The sequence below is a fragment of the Nansenia antarctica genome (assembly GCF_963989245.1).
Source record: "Nansenia antarctica genome assembly, chromosome: 6".
Taxonomy (NCBI): Eukaryota; Metazoa; Chordata; class Actinopteri; order Argentiniformes; family Microstomatidae; genus Nansenia; species Nansenia antarctica.
Genome location: NC_137676.1, coordinates 59105842 through 59126237, shown reverse-complemented (window position 1 = coordinate 59126237; position 20396 = coordinate 59105842). Strand labels below are relative to the sequence as shown.

Below are 20396 nucleotides of genomic sequence, written 5' to 3'. Positions count from 1 at the left end.
ATAGTGAAATATGAAGAATATACTGTCATTTCTTATATCATAATGATTTTTCACTTAACAATGATGTCATGATTATGTTACATTTTTAAGCAGGATATACTGTAAATTGTGTTTAGGTTAAACTGATTATAAGACAGCCAAGAAGTAAAGGATTTGGATTTACTTACTGAAGGATGTATTGACTGTAGATATCCAGTACAGCGTGTTGCCTCTGTGGTCTTGAGAGATTGAGGAATGCCAATCAGAAACTCTTTAATTTAACCTTACTATATAATAGTTTATACCAAGAAATAAGGGAGGCAGTGATATTTGTTTCCCAAATAATATCACTTTAGCTTTATTTTAACGTTAGCGCTTCTGTTTCTTCTGTGTCCAGCATTTACTGAGCTTCTTATAGACCACTCTATATTCTGATAGACAATGTCCATAAAAAACTAAATTCAATGTCCATACTGGTAACACCCAAACCACAGACACAAAAGAACAGAACCAAATATTGTAATATTTTTTATTTTATTTCTGTGAAACATAATATGTGAGATGCATTTTTGGCAAAATACTGTACATTTGTGAGTGAAACACGCACATTTGTTATGTTACCTTTAATAAGTTATTACTGATTAGTATCTGAATAAAATAGGTTCAATGTGAGATTAAACATTGTTTATTTGATCAGACGATGAGACAACAAAAACATAATATTGATCATCATGCACCTCGTTTGGCAAAGCCGATCTATTATCCGGCATAGAGATATAAGTGCAGTCCATAACCTCCTGCAGAACATGGGAGGAAATCTCTTCTTCCTATTGCATCTGATACATTTCTAAGATACAATCTTCAATTGTATTAACTTTGTTCTGAGTTAGATTCATATTACACTTGTCCATATGGACTTTTACAATTATATTAATGCAGTGATGCAAACTAGACTAAAACATTATTTATTTCTTATATTTATTTATATGTAAATAATTTATATTTGGGTCAATACATATTGGGGCTCTTAACGTGGGTTTTTTCATGTACAGTACTGAAGCATAACAAAATTGACAGTGCCTACTGGGCTCACATGAACATGCATTTCAACACATTTACACAGATCTTAAAGGACATTACTAGTCAGATAATTTGTCACAAATGACATACTGGTTTAAAAGGACGACTTCTGGGATAGGCTGTAATTTCTACTCTATTAAGGACGTTTAATACAGTAATGCAGTGTTGATAATCACCTGTTCCTTACAAATGTATAAACTTAGATTATTTTGGTCAACGTAATAAAAGCAACCCAGTGTTTACATTGGGACCACCGAGTGAGTGCAATAGAGTATCAGTTAAAGTACAGAATCAAATGTCAGTGAGCGTTTGAGGTTCTGGGTTATAAACAATAATCAGCATAATCAGACTAATAAATGCACTTGATGACTGAGTGGGATGGAGAGAGAGAGCGCAAGAGAGAGATGGAGAGAGAGAGAATGCAAGAGAGAGATGGAGAGAGAGAGAGAGTGCAAGAGAGAGAGATGGAGAGAGAGCGCAAGAGAGAGCGAGAGAGAGAAGGATGGAGAGAAAGAGATACTGTAGAGAAAGAGAGTGCTGTGGCCTATCTGTACTGGAGGAAGCGTTTGATGAGGGTGGGGAGGTGGAGCTGGGGGATGAGGTGGTGTCGTGGGCGACCCATGTACTCTCTGATACGGAGACGACACTGCAGAAGTAGCGGCCGCGGCGTTGCTGTGGGGGGGGGGTGAGAGGGCGAGAGAGAGAGAGAGAGAGAGAAAGGGCGAGATAGAAAATTAGGGAGAGAGAGGGTGAGAGAATGAGACAGAGTGGGTGAGAGAGAGAGTGGGCGAGAGAGAGAGGAAAAGAGAGGGGGAACAAACAAGCGAGGGAGAGAGAAAGAGAGAGATTTGGGGGGATTGCATCCATTCCCAGAGAGAGAGAGAGAGAGAGAGAGAGAGAGAGAGAGAGAGAGAGAGAGAGAGAGAGAGAGAGAGAGAGAGAGAGAGAGGAAATCATTAGCTTCAGGTCTTAAAGGGACACTTCACCTAAAGTGGGTTTGATATTGTGGTGAACTATTGCTAGAATTGCTAAAACTACCCGTTTTATGCGCAAACAATATTTAACTGCTCGTTTCATCACAAGTTGGACAACCCACTACTCTATTTGACATCTCTCTGTCGTCTAATTATTCATCCTCTATCTTCCTAGGTTAAGTTGAGTGAGGAGATCTACAGTATATGTTCTTCAGCGTAGCGTTACCTTCGTGTAGCAGTAGCGTTCCCTCCGCTAAGCTATTAGGTGGCGCCGACTCCACCGGCCGCTTCAGCTCCACATTCTTGGCGTTGACGTCCGCCCCGTACTCCAGCAGCACTGAGATGATCTCTGGGCAGTCCTTCTGGGCGGCGGCGTGGAGCGGCGTCTCCAGGAACCTCCCCTTCTGGACGTTAGCCCCTGGGAAGCAGCGACCAGGACCACAAATAAGGTGTTTGTTTTTTGTTTTTGTTTTTTAAAGCGAGTGCTAAATAAACAAAACTTTCCCATTATACTTTCAGGCGACCTAGGAAACAACCTAACGGTTTAGATTAGATTAGATTAGGTTCAATTTTATTGTCATTGCAGAGGACAAGTACCAGACAACGAAATGCAGTTAAGCGAGGTAGTTAAAGTTAGAGCGACTGTGTGAGTCACTGAGAAAGTCACTCTACCTAAACACACCTGCACACACCTGCACACACCTGCACACACACACACACACACACACACACACACACAGGAACACACACAGGCACACACACGTCTGTAGAGAGAGTCACTCACCTCCGTCTAGCAGCTTGCGGGTACACTGTAGCTCCCGGGAGGAGCAGGCCATGTAGAGAGGCGTCCCCAGGTGGGGGATGTCATAGTCCACATCGGCCCCCCACGTGATCAACACCTCCACACAAGCACTTCGGCCTACACAGAAAAATATGTTAACAGTGTTCCCATATCCACTCCCAGGAGACCTATGACACAGTCAGTGTATTAGCAATAACGTTCCAAATGGTTATTTAGAGTGGTTGCTACTCTGGCTAGGACTAAGCTGGGTACCCAACATGTTATGACTGTGTCTTAAGCACTGCTAACCTGGGACCCAGTATTTCAAAACTTTTCATCCAGATCGGAATGACCCTCTCTGCAATCCAGGCTCAGGTTCTATCAGGCAGACTCTGAGTAGCCTAGGGGAAGTCTCGAACTGATCCTGGATTCCAACAACATAAATAATCTGGATTATTCTGATCAGGTGTTTTGGAAATACTGGGACAGACTCAGTTACATTTTTTAAATTTTAACCATTTAGCAAACTTTTTTTTATCCAAAGCGATTTACAATTGCAGATTACAAGGACAGTCTCCCTGGAGTAACTTAGGGCTAAATGCCTTACTCAAGGGCACTACACTAGTGGTGGTGTTCCTAGGTGGGATTTGAACCTTTTTGACCTTCTGATCACCAGTGATTCCTGAGGTGGCACTCCTACCTTTGCTGGAGGCTTCGTGAATGGGCGAAGGTTGGCATAATTCTGACTGGGGCTTGGCACCGTGCTCCAAGAGGACCCCAGCGCAGGGGGCGCTGCCCGCCGTGCAGGCGTTGTACAGCGGCGTCTGCCCGTCTATGGTGGTGGCGTTGACCTGGACACATCAACAGGATGTTGTCATGTTCAATAGGTCTGCGTAATCTGCATGATGTGCAGTTATAATGAGGCAGTTCCTTCCTGGCTCACAATCAAGGAGTCATGGAAAGCGTTAATGAATTGCTCAAATAATCATCTCTCGTGCATTTGTGTTTGGGAGTGCGTGCGTTTATGTGTGGTGCGGCCGTGTGTGTGTGTGTGTGTGTGCGCGTGTGTGTGCGCGTGTGGTGCATGTGAGTGTGTGTGTGTGTTTGTGCGTGCATGTGTGTCTGTGTGGTGCATGTGAGTGTGTGTGTGTGTGTGTGTGTGTGTGTGTGTGTGTGTGTGTGTGTGTGTGTGTGTGTGGGTAGAGGTACGTACATTGGCACCAGCTGCTATGAGGGCCCTGGCACACGCCACGTGATCCGAGAGGCACGCCTCGTGCAGCGGTGTCACATGATCAATGGTGATGATGTTTGCGTTGTAACCCTGCGACGAAACGAAACATAACAGTACCGCACTTCCACCTTGTTGCACTAACACTGTGACAAAGTCAGTTTACCAGAATCCTTTGCGCCACAGTGCCTCGCCCCTCTGTGACTCACCTGCAACAGCAGGGTCCTGAGGGCCAGGAGTCGGCCTTGACACGCTGCCTCATGGAGAGGAGAGCGGTCTGCCCATGACCCTGTGAGGGGGATACAATAATATATATGTATATATATATATAATATATGCCATTCAGCTGACGCTTTTATCATACATTGTTCAGTCCAGCACCATTTTTTATGGACCCCGTTGCAACAAGTATTGTTGCTGGAGAACATAACAATTCACCCCCAGAGTAAGAGGATCACGATTGTAAATATCTACATCATTGCAGTATTGATCATTGATTTGTAGTATCAATTGCTTTGTAATGGTGATAATGTCCTCCACCACCACATCAAATGGGCATTCAATTGCCATTACTACTCACATATAACATATTTATAATTTCACAACGACCAGTATGAACGAATTATTAAATCAACCACACGATAAAATGGACTGAGATAGAGCCCCTCCCTTCTAAAACGCTACATCACAACAGCGGTCCCGCATAATCCATGGCATATCATAGCATAGCATGTCACACAGCGTTGGGTAGGTTTTCACTCCCAGTCTATCACTGGCGCTATATTTAGCAGGAGCTCAACCATGCTGCCATCTGGCCTTGCCATGTACTAGCAGCTACAACCAGACAGTAATAACATCTACCACCCACCTCAGAGCACACTACAACACATAGTTGTCACCTGTCATAGTTGGTACCTCCGGTGTGGCTTCTATACGTACCCATGTCTCCATCTCCCCAGGGGCCATCTAACCACTGGTACGTATATGACATACCCTGTGGGCAAGAGCACGCCTGTCACCTGCTACTACTGCTGTAAGGAGTGGTGGGCCTTGTTGTGAATGGACTCACACATGCAGCAGCAAGGCAGCCATCTTTGGAAGGGCATTCCACGGCTTTCAAGCTCATGTGAACGTCTGATGAAACTGCCTGTGGTTGCTACGCATTGCCTGAGCCACACCTAATATAGTATTCTGACATTTTTGCAGAAATCTTATAAATTATTTAGATTAAATGCCTACAATATTGATATTACATCTTATATATTGTATCAAGAAAAAAAAAGACAATAAGAGAAATATAGTCATATTCTGAAAACTGTCGACCTAAACTAAAAGTACCACCTATAGGACAACGGTTCTGTGAAGAACCACAGGTCTAAGGAAGCATGACTTAGCAATATGTCACAACAGTAGCAGTGCCTCTCTCTCTCTCCCTCTCTCTCTCTCCCTCTCTCCTTTCAGGAACCAAGTTAGCACTCTCCACAGTCCTGTCCCTGTGTAACTGGTTGCCTGGTACCACAGCAGTCATGTGCTTTCTTCTCTCTCTAGGGCAGAGTGTCTATTCTAGTGGGGTAAATGAGAGCTCTCATGAATATTTGAGGCCTACACTGAGCCATGTGACGTTTGTTCCTGCTTTGCTCCCAGGGGTTCTGCAGGCTCCCATAACCCCTTTGCCCTAATGCCCTACTGCATTTCGTTGTCTAGTACTTGTACTCTGCAATGACAATTATAAAGTTGAATCTAATCTAATCTAAGTACATGATGAAAGGAACTAGGGTACTGTACCCAGTCTGTCTGTAGATCGTGAGCGTGTGTATATTTTCAATATGGTTGTAATATTGGAAACGTTTATCTGACTGACTGTCGGTAATTTTTTACCACAGAATGCCTTATTGACACATTGAGCTCAAATGACGCTTTCCTTTCACCCAAGTCAGGTTAAAAATACCGCATGACATCACCTTCAAGGCACGCAAGAAGTCACACAGTAATCACCTCCTCTCACAGTCACTGTCATAATGTGACCCTACTGACCAAACTACTGCTTGAATGCTGTATAATCAGTGTTAACATCAGTGTTCATGTCTATAAAGCTGGGGTTTAATTCTACTCAAAGGTCAAGCGCTTACTGTCCTGTGAAAGGAGATGATCAGTCTGTTGTTGAGATGTGAACCAGAGAGCAGAGCACATGGCAGCTTCAGCTGCTGCAGACCCTCAGTTACTACTCCATGTCACAGAACCACTACTACTACTATAATAATAATAATAATAATAATAATAATAATAATAATAACAATGATAATCGTAAAAGAAGAAGAAGAAGGAGAACAACAACAACAATAACAATAAGCATAACCATAATAATTGTATGATTATAATTATTATTATTATTATAATCATAATCATAATCATATATATATATATATTACTAATTTCAATAATAGTGATAATAATACAATTATTGGGATACTCAATGCCATTAATGACATTATTGTGCCAATAAAATGGGGAAAATATATATATATTTACAATTCAACCCCTGGTATCTCTGTCTACTAGCCTACATTAACAAATGATTATGAACCTGGACGTTGCATTAGAAGACATCATGCGCAAATACTGCGATTTACGCGACCTAGAGGCATGTGCCCAGATGTGATATATAAGTTTGTGTTTACACCCCTATTATCTCAAATCTATGATATCTATTTAAATCCCTTGCTGGCTGCCTCCACTAAACTTGACACAAACGAACAGCAGCCCAGATCTACACGGTGACAGTCAAGCACAGTGTGCGGAAAGACGATAGTGCGTAATAATACCGACCTTGGCTAGTTAAAATACCCCAACAGGATTTCTTTATAGCGGTGTGATTCTCTGTGTTCTCCGATGTCCTTTTCCTCGGCGCCTTTCCAGAGCTCGCGCTCTCTTTGGATGGAACTTCGGGCATGTTCGCATCTGTCATAGCTCTCCTGTCCTGCAGCAGTGGGGCAGTGGGATCTGGTGGGTATTCCATCAACGTCGCTAAAGGAAAATCCTGGCTTATTTTTGATAACTCTCGCGAGACTTATCGGAATATGCCTAGATATTTTTAAGAACTCTCGCGAGACTTTTCAGACTAAACCTGGATTTTCCTTTAGCGATGTTGATGGAATACCCCGCTGGGCTATACCGCTGTCTCATTGGCTGCTCGGCTTGTTGTTGACGATAGCGTAGACACGCACGGGTGTGTGTGTGTGTGGGGGGGGGGGGGGGGGGGGAAATAACGGTACACACGGCAGCATCGATCTATTTATACCACAGGCAGGTTTGAGCGACGTTAGTCCAGCTGCGCCAGTGTCAGAGTTAGGAACCTTTGTGTTTGCAACGGATTTATGTCTGCATGGTTGGATTCATCCATTAAGTAGGCCTACCCTTCAATTGTGTAAGGGCCTGTATCATTGTGTGTAAATTGATATGGTTGAAAATGCAATAGAATATATAGATTCATAACGGGGTTTTCATCTTGTCCCCTGTATAAGAATTTCTTTGGTGCCATGTTGATCTCTCAAGTTTCAAGTTTATTGTTACATCCCATTATACAAGTATAAGATTACAAGTATAAAATGATTAGACTTAAGTTCCTCGACATTGCAGCGACAGGAGAAGTAAAGTGGCAAACGTTTTAAAAAGACAAATCAGACAAGAGACAAATTGAGCAATCCAATAGTAGTAGTAATAATAACAAATAATAGAAATAGCATTTCAGAGTATTGCACTCAGTGGTAGTAGATGGTAGAGGTAGTATTTGAATAAGTGACTGTGTGCTGTGTGCCTCTCCTGGAGGTGACTATTTTCAGGCCACAGCATTCCATGTTGACATGCTGTGCATGTGGAGTTGCCATGTGACACAGTATCATGGATGTGGGTGAGTGCCCAGTCTTGATAAGAGATTAACGGTGTCAGCTGAGTGTTGCATTATGGGACCTATTCAAGGGCAAACTTGAATAGAACAATAGAGCCTGCAAACTCATGACTTTAATACTGTGAATTTGATTCAAAATGTGGCCGCCATTTCAGGTGTCGTCTGAGAGACCAAGAGAGGACTTCCATGTGGACTCAACGTGAAATGTGGGAGTATAAGTCTCAGGAACGGCTACCAATCATGATCACGGTTACAAACCACCCCTATTACATTCACCTAATTTGACCTTCTCCTTGCCAGAGATACCTGGAACCAGCAGGGATCAGCCTTGGATCTCCTGCTGAAACGATTACCAAGTTACTAATAGACCAAGGACTAATAAAGATCAGACAGTCCAAGACATCAGACAGACTATCAGACAGACAGACAGACAGACAGACTATCTGACAGACAGACAGACAGACAGACAGACAGATAGACAGACAGACAGACAGATAGATAGATAGATAGATAGATAGATAGGTACTTTATTGATCCCAGAGGGGGAATTCAGATGTTACATCATTTCAGACAACAACTGATTGAATAATAGGCTAAAATAAAATAGATACAAATACAAAATAAAGATAGACCAATAGACATTGGTGATTGGTAAAGGATATGCTCAAACAACAGAGAGAGAGAGAGAGAGAGAGAGAGAGAGAGAGAGAGAGAGAGAGAGATGGGGGGGAGAGCTACATTTCAGAGGAACTACTGAGCTGTGGTTTCCCTTGACCACGTAGAAGTGGGTGAGAATGTTCAGGCTGATCTTGACGAAGAGCTTGTAGCCAAACAGGGTAAATATGGAGAGGTAGACCTTGGCGTACTGGGTTCCAACAGGCTGGCTGTACAGGCCCTCAGCCATCTCACTGCCCTGTCGGTCTGTCTGTCTGATTGGAATCGACCCTAGTGTTCAATGGATATGATTGATTTTACTGCCTTTGGGGTCGGAAATGATACTGACAACTATATGAATTAAAATAACTATATTATTTTGTATTAACTTGCATAAAATAAATGAAATGGTGATTCAGTGTCCTACCACAGGAGGGCAGTGTTGCCCATTACATTTCCCATCGAGTAAGGAAATACAACGAAGAAGAGTATCCACTTCCTTATGTTCATTGTTTTAACACTTCCTGCCATAGAGGCGAGACAGGAGTGTTGTAGCTAAGGAGATATTTTGCCTCCTAATTTATACAACTTGAATATAAACATATTTCAGAATGAACACAGTGTTATCTAGGGCGAATTCCCTATTCGCCTTTTCGCTCAGCGTCATGGCGGCGCTGACGTTCGGATGTTTCGTTACCACGGCGTTCAAAGACAGAAGTGTCCCGGTGGACATCCACGTCTCCAGAGTGATGCTGTGAGTCAAGTTAGGACAATGATTGATACATAGTTATGTCATGTGTGTCATATGTGTGATTCCATGCTCTGACATGTGCACAGTTGCATATGAATTGATATAGATAGGCTACAGTTAGCGAGCTAGCCATGTCTGTGTGCAATTAGGCCCGAAACGAAAGATGCCCAATGATGGGAAACAGCCAGGTTGGAGAAATGAACTAGGTTAACAAATGGGCGCGATTGTCCATTACTTGGCATCATCATGGCGCGTTCTGCTGGCTAGTTTTAAAACACCTTCAGATACATGACGCCAGCAGCTGCTCTGCCACCTGCCCGTTATCCAATCAGAGAAGAGCACACCTGCCCGTTATCCAATCAGAGAAGAGCACGTCAGGGCTGTCTAGATAACGGTGAACTAGAACTGTAGGTGCTGCGACAAACTTCCTTTTGTTGTCATAATGTTGTCAACATACCTTATCAGCTGGAGACGTTACACATTCAGTAACCAACTGAGCATTAAAAAAAAAAAATAGGCCAAAACGGTTTCATGGGCTTAGATTCGTTCATTTTCAACACCAAAAAAAGGAACACTAGGTTGTAATGCTGGACATCCAGAAATTGTGGGCTGTTTTACTACTAAAGTAGTATCACTAGATGTCTACGGTACACAGAATTTGTACTTACCTTTGCCATTCCACAGGAAAAACGTGGATGACTTCACAGGACCGAGGGAAAGAAGTGATCTGGGCTTCATCACCTTTGACCTCTCGGCTGATATCCTTTCTCTTGCGCTGCTCATCAAACAAATGTGTGAGACGGGAAGGAAATGGGGCCTGTGTTATTGTCAAGGTTTCAGGTAATGTTGTCATGGTAATAGGGCTGCCACAAACGATTATTTTCATAGTCGACTAGTCACCGATTATTTTAACGATTAGTCGACTAATCGGATCATAAATTACAGCTTATCGCACAATTACTCAATCGCTCTTATTTAGCTATCATCTTCTAAATCAGCTTCTAAATTTAGCTTGAAGTTGTTAGTTGTTGTTGTAGGCATGTGCTAACTAAAAATAAAGACAATTAAAATGATTGTTCACTCAAAAATAGATATTTTTATGAATTTTGCAGATTTATTTCTGGCATCACTTGCATGTAATGTAATGTAACGAGTAGTAGAGGGTGCAAAGACTGCAAACTGCTGAGTAAATTGAGGTAGGCTAGGCACTAGGCAACCAAAAGAATACAAAAACAAAAATAAATACTTGTACAGAGTACAAAAGTTTTGCTTTGCTTCACTCATCTCATAGTAGAACGCGCCTTCTTAGCACTGTAACGTTAAGACAACATTTTTAGCTATTTGATAAGTATCGCTTTGATGACAACGTAAAATAATGTAAGAAGGCTTTTAACGTAACAATATCGTTAGCCAATAACAAGCTAACTAGCTTACCGAGACGAGCCATCGTCTTCCTCGTCATCTGCGACAACGTGCTTCCTTTTTAGATGCTCGCGCATCATAGACGTGCTGCCATGATAAGCGAGTTCAGCTTTGCAAATGTTACATTTTACATTCTTTTTTTCAACGTTGTGGTTGAAATGCTCCCACACTTTAGAGGTACGAGGACAGGAAGACATTTCTCTGTTTGTTTTTCCGGGGAAGTCACGTGTGCCCCGGATGACCGACACTGCGCATGTACATCAAAGACACTGGGAGACGCTAGCCAGTGGCAGCTTCAGGGAAGAAAAACGAATGCTTATCGAATGAAATGAATGGTCTTTATTGTCATTGATATAGTACAGGTACCAAACAACGAAATTTGGGAGGGGGGGCTCCCCTGGTGCTAGGCCCAAAAAAAAAACCGCTTATTTCAGCTCCCAAAAAACATGCGATTACCAAATATGTCGGCGACGATTTTGGTAGTCGACGTCGTCGTGACTAGTCGACTAATCGTGGCAGCCTTACATGGTAACTTAGGCTTAAGGCTTTGGCATGCAGGAGGTAAACAAATGCATGCATTCGCATGATGAGGACGTGTTGCTATAATTGTGCACCTCTGTGCTATTTCTTATTTGGCGATCAGCATTTGCTGTTTGAGAGAAGCGTTGAATCCTAACCAGCCTGCCCAGTGGTGAGTACACTGTACAGTAGACCAACATACAGCACTATAGCAGGTGTAAAAGGAGTGTGCTGGAAACCATGTAAGTGCATACTGTAGGTGAAGTTATGGGTGGTTGTGGTAGATTTTTTTAAATTTCCTGTTTTTTGGTGGCTTTTGATAAGCAGCCATAATTCCCCACATCAAATGTTGTTTTTGGTCATTAATGACTTTATTGGCTGAATGGATCATCAGTGAATCATCATCATTTGGTCATTAATTATGTTGATTGCCTTAACCCTCTTCACATCTGAGGCCGATATTCGACTGGAACGTCAAGCAGCTCTTCCTCTACATGTCTGCTGAGTATGCAACCAAAAGCAATGTAAGCAAGCACAAGCATGCATCCTCCCTTTCTTGTTTTCTTGACAATAAGGGCCAATCCCAATTCCCTTTTCTACCCCTATGGCTCGTTTTCGAGTGTCACTCGATTCGAAGGCAAGGCCTTCGAACACGTCACAAGCCCTACCCCTTGAAATCTAAGCCCTATGAATTGGGACAGCCCTTCACGGCGCCTACGTCATCACGCGGTACGGGTGACGCGTTGTGTTGCCGGCGAATTCTCACATCTCGCAATGCCTTCTTCAGCTGTGTTTATTTCTGTTGCGTGTGCTATAAGCATCTATTTTCGTTTGTTATCAACACACTGTAGTGTTTAGACGTTCCTTTTTTTGTCTCTTCCGTCAGCGATGTCTTTTTTGTGGACATCGCAATAATGACAATGAATTTAATGACAATGAATGACTCCAACCAAAACAACCAGTCCATCAGTAGTCATAAAGCGTTGTCCAAAAATCACGTTACCAAGCGCCTTTCTCAGAACAATTCGTCGTCTAGAATCCAAAAATCAATCCATCATAGTGGTGGTCAAAAACGTAGAAAGAGGATCTCTTGGGGACGCGGCCACATTTGCCCGTGAAGGAGAGATGACAAATAAGCGGAAACATTTCTCAGTAGAGTCGAACGGTGATAGATCATCATCCTTTACGCGTATCCTTAACTGTAGTTACATTTCGCGTGTCATATGCCATTAGACATGGAAATATGTCAATGCACGGCTGTCATGCACAAATCAGCTTGTAACGTTAGACACACAGCACATCGGCATGATAACGTTTTGTTGTTGTTGTGCTTGTTATAAAGAAAAGGTCTATAATGCATTGAAATGAATGATACAACCCATTAATAATATTACCTAATAACAACTGCTCGGATTAGATTGCGGGTGGAAATAGGTCAAAATGCGCATCATGTACAAGTCAGACGAACGTTTGATAGATAACTTTACATATGTGTACCATCATCCGCTGTCAAACGCCACAGGTAATAATTGATTTATGACTGTACATCTCTGAAATGCTCGACTGTCATGCAGCGTTGCGTTACTGTAACGTTAGACACAGCACCGACATAAAAGCGATTTTTGGGTTATGCGTGTTATAAATAAAAGGTCTATAATGCATTGTAATGACATTAAACTAAGACAATAAGATGGTTATCATAATTTTTCAAATCTTTATTAATAAGTAATTACAGAGAATTAAAATGACATTTCCCCTAGCCCTTCGAAGCTAGTGTGGTCCTGGAATCGCTCGAAACGAAGTAATAGTTAGCCCTCCCCCTTACCCCTAGCCCTCGATGAAATATGAATTGGGACAGCCCTCGCCCTAAACGTGAACGCGCAAATCGAGCCATAGGGGTGAAAACGAAGGGCTAGGGGTGAATTGGGATTGGGCCTAACAGTGGCTCCACTTGGTCATGCACTTTTTACTTGATGAAATGCAAGAGAAGATTGTCAGCACGTTAGTGGTGGTAAAGACATGACTGCAAGGATAGAATAGAACATGTTTTTATTCACACAATGTGGAAATTTGTCTTGGACTTTACAGTGGCAAGCAGTGGAGCACTTCAGAATAATTCAGGTGTGGTGTGTATAATCTGCACAGGTACAATGGCTGCATAGGTGTGTTGCATATGTTTGTTTGATTCCAGGCCCTGAACCAGGTGGTCCTGTGGGACAAGATTGTCCTGAGAGGAGAAAGCACCAAGCTAAACCTGAGGGACACAAAGTCCAAGTACTTCTTCTTTGATGATGGAAACGGTCTCCGGTAAGAAGCCCCACCTACCCCCAACCCACCAACTTTAATGTGGAATGTATCGGGTCGTCAGTCACCTCACTGTCATTTTGATTATCTACTGAGGAGTAAGCAGCAGCTGCTACATATGAATTGTGAATTGTGATGCAGTATTATTTATATACAGCAGATGGTAGTATAACACAATTTACCGTAATACTCTAAAACAACCTCGACATGATGGCAGAATCAGCCTCCTGGAAGAAAAGGGGAAATTACACAATGTGTTACATTGTGTGGTTGGTTCACATCCAGGGTTTTTTCTGCATTGAAAAGGCTTAGATGGCTCGCCTAAGGCTTTTCTCGCCCCACCTAAGCCTTCTAGGAGAAATCTTGTAAGAACCATGTAAGAACAGTCCATGCATTCATTGCTACAATTCGGTCATCCCAGCAGATGCTGCTAGACTATTGTTACATTATATACGTAGTAGCCATGGAAGACTTCTTCCACCTAAGCCTTATTTTTAGCCAGGAAAAACCCTGACATGTAGCCACTATAAACTCTAGGTCTGAAGTGTGTGTGTGGGCTTGAGTGAGTTTTTTTTTTTTAACTAAGTATTTCTTTCCTCCCAGGGCAAACAAGAACATCACCTTGACCCTGTCATGGAACGTGGTACCCAACGCTGGCATCCTGCCCCTGGTCATGGGCTCTGGCCACATGTCCCTCCCCTTCCCAGACGCATACGAGACCACAAAGAGCTACTGAACTGTCCCATGCTTGTTTGTAAATGTTGTGCCCTCTTTTATGACTTTTAATAAAAGTGAAAGTTTGGGAATGGGTGTGTCTGTCTGGTTGTATGTATGTGCATTGACGCTGCCACACAGAAATAGAAAATGGACTGTGTTACAACGTATTGACCAGTCACAGACAAACTAGTTATATTCAGCTGTAAAGATGAATGATGTGAAATTGCTGGATGGTACCGGTTTAGTTTGTTAGATTTCTTTAATGTATGTGTTGCCTTCTTTGTTATAAAAAAATAAATAATAAAATAGGTTTTTGTATATTCATTTATTCAGAAAGAAATGTGTAAACATGTAAACATTGGTATCCGAGGAAACGTTTGAGATGTGGCGATGTGTGCCAAATAAGGACAATGGAAGCAATTTCCTTCTGTACTGTACAGTATCTCTACTTTACTTAGCAATACCCTGTGACTTTTAACTTTGAAAATGGCCCTTGGTGACCATCAAACAAAAGGACTTTAATATAATATGTACGTTTTGTATAAAGGTTGTTCATTGAGTTAGCTCCTTTTCTATTGAAAGAACCAAGTGCACATGAGCCACTGACGGGAAGTGACCTCCTAGTGAAGGGAAGAGTAATGTGAGTGAAATTGTGTGTGTCTGTGTCATGTGATGGCTCGACTGGTCTAGCTAGCCTGATGTGATGTAGATTCTGTGGTCTAAGCTTCTATATTAGCTTACTGCAGTAGCAACCAGAGAAGGAGACCGGAATCATGGAGGGGATTCCAATGGCACATCTTGAGAAAGACATAGGCCTTCAGACAAAAATGTAGGAAGAGAGTGTGTGTGTGTGTACCTGCACATTTGTATATGTTTGGAAGTACTGGTAAGATAATGGCGCTAACTTAGTTGGAGATTAGATTTGGGATGTAATACTTTTCATCTACCACGTCATCATTGACAATTTAAGGAGGTCCTATCCTGCCTCAAACTGCTAAGTTTGTAATGGATTGGCCAGAGGGAAAGAAGAAGATACCTCTGTCATGGCTTCTTCTGTTGAAGTTAAAGGGACATCACCACTTTTGAACATCATTCGTCTCCACAGCATGAGAAAACAAGGGAGATAACAAAATATGAGGTTTAAAAAAGTGAAGTGTCCCTTTAAAGGATTGAGCAATACATAGAAAAGGTTCCTCTGATCAACTTGTGACAAAGACCAAACCAAGGACTGAAAGTATAGCAGCTCTACAACACTGTGTCCAAGTGGTTTCCAGTAAACAACAAACACATTAACTAACATGTGAAATAATGTTTGTTGCATATCACATCATTTACTATAAACAAGCTCACTGGTCACACAAGAGGACAAATTAGAATGATGGGGAGGGGGGTATACTAATCTGTATATACTCCAACAAACACATTTTTAAAATAAATTACCTTTTCAGGCCTGGGTTAAAATCCACCAGAGGACACTACTGTTAAGAAAAACATTTATTTCTTAAGTTTTAAAAAACGACATGTTTTTATGATGTATAATTCATTTCATTAAAGAAAAAAAATGACATTTTACAGTGTGTATTTTACCATGGGAAGTTCAAATCTTATCAGTATGCAGCCCCTGTTGAGTTCTCAAACCCTAAGCTCCACTGTTGATGTTAATGTAACCATTATACTGTTTTAAAACACACTTTGACACATGTATTGAACTCCACACTTTTATTAAAAAGCACACACACACACACACACACACAACTGCTAAACCATGAACATATTAACAAATAAACAAAACGGATTAAACCATCGTTGTATCAAACTGAAACAAAAGTTGCATATTTAAAACAATTTGCAACATGAATTAATAATTTCATTGTAGACAAAAAAGTGCAATACACAGGAAGATTCTCCTTCTCTACAATGTGTGTGTACAGTCACTTGTGTACAGTCACATTATGCAGTCTCCATTATGCAGTTCCTAAGGTACCTGCATAGAATAACTACCATGGACATGGTTCTGCATAGAAACAGAATTAACAGAATGGACATGGTTCTATATTCTGCATGGTTTATTTTCATGCTGCAGTAAATGAGCCCCAGATTTGAAATTGAATGATAATTTGATTGGTGATATGATGTGGGACTCACTCAGAAAGGTCTATGCAGGGTTCAACAGTACCAGTTGTCTGCTGGTCGACACAACCATAGACACACTACTCTGCATGCGTGACGTCATAGTGAAGACATTGAATACTGCCCCAATTCTCTGACACACATCAATCAGGATACCTACCAGGTGTAACCAGGGCTTCTGGGTCTCCATCCATCTTCCTCATCGTAGATGTTTCATGTCAAGTTGTTGTTCAAGGTCTATTTCTATGATAACTGTTCTACTGTAAAACTCCAGCTCCATGCTGGTTCTAGCCTGTCTGTCTGAAGGCTCCACTGCCTGCAGCTGTGTGATTGCTGAGTGGTTTCAGGTGGGCTGATCAGGAGCTGTCCATGGTTCTGCACAGGGCTGCGTTCAGATAGAAATACATCACATAGAACAAGACATGCCTCTCAGACATGTGTAGAGTCACCATGAGGTCACACAGTTCTTTGTTTCACAAACACTTTATTGATATTGATGCAGTAATTATCATCATCATCATATTAAAATGAAGGAACTTGACTATAGGGCTAGTTCAGGCTAGTAGACTAGTGCTGCCACTACGGCGCCTCTGTCAGAATGAGAAGGAGGAGGCAGAAGGTGACACAGTTATTGTAATAATTACAACTAAAACACAGAGGCACTATCCTCTCTGACCACCAGTCCCAGATCTCGCTGTCTGTCCATTTGGACTTGCAGGGCTTCACAAGAGCTACACTGACACACAGACACCCAGGAAAATATCTGTATATATAAATATATGCAAAATATGTACATTGGATAGATAGACAGGTACAGAAATATATGGAAAGTGAATTCCAGAACATGGACATGTTGTATTGACAGAGGAGGAGAGCTGTCTTCACATCCACTCCCTGCTATCTTACATATAGCTACATAATACAGCATCTGAACTCAAACACACAACTTTACCAACTCTTATACACATCCACTCTCTCTCCTCAGGGTCAGAGACTCTGGGTCTCAGAGTTCATCACCAGTCTGACTGATAATATAATGATTCATCTGGATTGTTTCACGATCAGTTGCATTTCCAGAAATAAAATAAAAAGGTAATAAAAGAATATACAAAAAAAGAATATACAAAAATTCTACTGCACTTTTCCCACATATTTCACAATGAGCAAATAACCAAATGGTTGTCATCAACTTCTGCAGACAGGATCTGAGGCAGGAGTATAAACCTACACTGACACAGTCCTGAAGAGTTTACAGTCAGAGACTCCTCCATCTCACAGGACCTGTACTGCTGCCCTCTAGTGGTCAGAGTGGGACTGACACTACACACAGAGGACACATAGCTACGTAATACAGCATCATAGCTCAAATACCCAATGTGACTAACTCTTATGTACATACACTGCTGCCCTCTAGTGTCAGAGTGGGACTGATGTAACCAGCAGGGCTCAAACTGGGGACCTCTCCCCTGGATGACCCAGGGTGTATGAAGTGTATGAAGCTTGATGTGTGTAAAATGACATCATGACATCACATTATGATCCAACATCTTTGAGCCTTTGGTGTTCAGTGTGATCTCCCTTAGACTAGTTTACACAAGGTCACTGAACAACCATAGGTCCAAACAGAAAACCCTGGGTAGAGGGGCTCAGTGAATGTGGAGTGGAATGTGTGCAGGAGGGTCAGTGTGTCAGAGGAGACCCTGTAGAAGGACAGAATGCCGGCCGGCCAGTCCAGATACACTCCTACTCTGCTGGAGTCAGAGGAGGGGACACGTATGTCAGTTGTCTTATTATTGTGCCAGGCATAGTAACGCTCAGAGGTGTCAGAGCACCACAGACTCCAGGACTTGTCATTGTATCCCAACCGACAGTCACCACCCTCTCCTCTCCTGCTGATTCCTTTATATGTCACTGCTATAAAAGGCCCACGCCCCCTACACTCTACCTCCCAGTAGCAGCGCCCAGTCAGACCCTCTCTACACAGCACCTGTCTCAAGTACTCAAATCTCTCTGGGTGATCAGGATACGGCTGCTCCTCTCTCCCCCATGTCACCTCTCTGTTGTCCTCAGACAGAGAGAGCCAGCTGTGTGCTGTGTTTGGGTCCAGTGTGAGCTCACAGGCATCTGATTGAGAGGGCCAAAATAACCATCAAATCAATAATTGGATAAATTACAATATTCACATTGAGATCTTGTTAAGCCCAGTTCACATCTATGCAACGCAACACAACGGGTCAGTTTTAGAACGTTTAAACCGTTGTTAGAAAAAACTTGGCAACTACTTGCGACCGACGGGTGGTGAGACAGATGAGACAGATGGGGTACACATAGGTGAGAGTTTCAAGAGTCTTGCCTACCTGTCTACAAATGTCTAGCTAACTTTTCATCTTTCTCAGCAAAAGCATGTAATAGCTTAACATAGTTGCCACGATTAGAAGAGTTTGCACTCTCATCGTTACCATGAAATGTTAATTCCTGTTTGGCTCAGAAACGGGTCGTATTAATAAGGTCCACTCCGCTTCTTGGCAACAGATGAAGCTGGTCTGTGCTATTTCCTGATTGGCTGAAGAGAAATATCAGACGTTCCATAAAATCTGGACGTTCTGCTGAGAATTGACATGTCAAATCGCTGGCGATTCCTTGCGACTGCGAGTTCCGTTGCGTACCGTTGCATAGCGTTGCATGGATGTGAACTGGGCATTATATGCTAACATAATCTTTTTCACAAAATACTACTTATTAATTTAAAATGTTTTACTAGGGATACAACTAATTCACATTTACTAATATTTTAGATTTACATATGAATACAATACTGGTGCTCTGTTTGAACTCTGCTGTACCCTGATTCTTGAGTAATATCACAGTCCTGTTCTCTACAGTGTTGGAGACTTACATTTGATCAGCCCAGGTTTGAGCCTGCACTCTCCACCATGGTCCACACTGTATCAACCACACAAGAACATACAGTGGTTGGATGACACATTCACAATCATGTGGGAAATAGATACTGTGCATTAATCTCATTGATACCTCCAGCCACATATTCAGCCTTTACCTGAGTGTCTGTAGTTGACAGAGTGGATCTTTCTGTAGAGCAGAGAGCAGCGCCAGTCCTGAGTCTCCAGGGTGATTGTAGCTGAGATCCAGCTCTCTCAGGTGGGAGGGGTTAGACCTCAGAGCTGAAGCCAGAGAAGCACAGCCTTCCTCTGGGACTCCACAGAATGACAACCTGGGGAAATAGTGTCACATCATCTGATATCAAGAATCTGATTGTTCCTCTCTAATGTACATCTTTACCGCTTTAAATCGTCTTAATTCTGCAGTTGAAAGGCTAGACACATTGTATTTAAGTGAAGAACATTCAAACTAGTACATTTTAATGGCCCTACATGCAATGCTTCTACACCCCAAAAGACCTCACCTCAGTGTCTGTAGTTGACAGTGTGGACTCCCCAGTCCAGCAGAGAGCAGCTTCATCCCCCTGTCACGTAGATCATTATGACTGAGGTCCAGCTCTCTCAGGTGGCAGGAGTCTGAGCTGAGAGCTGAGGCCAACACTACACAGCATCTCTCTGTGAGGTGACATCCATTCAGCCTGAATGAGGAATACAAATAAATACATGCAGCCAAACGATCACTGTGGTGCAAGAATTCATGAGTGAGAGTTATAGTTGCTCTCAACAGGGGAGCAAGCAACTATCGATACATTTGTAGTCACTTGATTTTTACATCTGGTACAATGTATTTGGTAGCTATTGGGTTAGTTGTTTTAACCAAAACAAGCAGAAGAGATCATATAATTCCTATTTTAGAGACTCTACACTGGCTTACGTGTTAAGTTCAGAATAGATTTCAAGATCCTTCTGTTTGTTTATAAAGCTCTCACTGGCACAGCACCAGAATATCTGAAAGACCTTTTGCTAGCATATCAGCCCAATAGATCTCTCAGG

At 42.3% G+C, this 20396-nt stretch overlaps 3 protein-coding genes across 3 annotated transcripts in view; 1 reads left to right on the top strand and 2 right to left on the bottom strand.

Annotated features, from left to right (window-relative positions):
* Positions 1-1603: 1603 nt before the first annotated feature.
* asb5b (ankyrin repeat and SOCS box containing 5b) lies at positions 1604-8850 on the bottom strand (the record flags this gene model as incomplete). The annotated part of the gene is made up of 8 exons (XM_080534690.1): positions 1604-1731; positions 2260-2451; positions 2818-2952; positions 3515-3665; positions 4028-4135; positions 4252-4331; positions 6869-7019; positions 8701-8850. The coding sequence occupies 8 exons, from the start codon at positions 8848-8850 to the stop codon at positions 1604-1606; spliced, it is 1095 nt and encodes a 364-aa protein (XP_080390816.1).
* Positions 8851-9116: 266 nt separating this feature from the next.
* spcs3 (signal peptidase complex subunit 3) lies at positions 9117-14623 on the top strand. The gene is made up of 5 exons (XM_080533223.1): positions 9117-9354; positions 10036-10111; positions 11742-11816; positions 13484-13599; positions 14200-14623. Exons 1-5 carry the CDS (start codon positions 9212-9214, stop codon positions 14330-14332), a joined length of 543 nt encoding a protein of 180 aa, XP_080389349.1. The 5' UTR covers positions 9117-9211; the 3' UTR covers positions 14333-14623.
* A 3399-nt stretch (positions 14624-18022) lies between these two features.
* Positions 18023-20396, bottom strand: part of LOC308160747 (uncharacterized protein) — a gene marked incomplete at its 3' end in the record, with an annotated part of 29293 nt that continues 26919 nt past the window's right edge. The window contains exons 22-25 of the mRNA XM_080534689.1: positions 19868-20041; positions 19502-19675; positions 19340-19386; positions 18023-18567 (exon numbers count right to left, since the gene is read on the bottom strand). Of these exons, the coding sequence (XP_080390815.1) occupies positions 18023-18567; positions 19340-19386; positions 19502-19675; positions 19868-20041 (940 nt within the window). The remainder of the gene's footprint in view (positions 18568-19339; positions 19387-19501; positions 19676-19867; positions 20042-20396) is intronic.

Bases quoted from the DNA above. Each gene is read 5' to 3' on its own strand.
- spcs3 (XM_080533223.1), top strand. From the start codon at position 9,212: ATGAACACAGTGTTATCTAGGGCGAATTCCCTATTCGCCTTTTCGCTC. The intron at 9,355-10,035 runs GTGAGTCAAGTT...GCCATTCCACAG, and splicing joins CACGTCTCCAGAGTGATGCT to GAAAAACGTGGATGACTTCA. The intron at 11,817-13,483 runs GTAAGCAAGCAC...GTTTGATTCCAG, and splicing joins AGTATGCAACCAAAAGCAAT to GCCCTGAACCAGGTGGTCCT.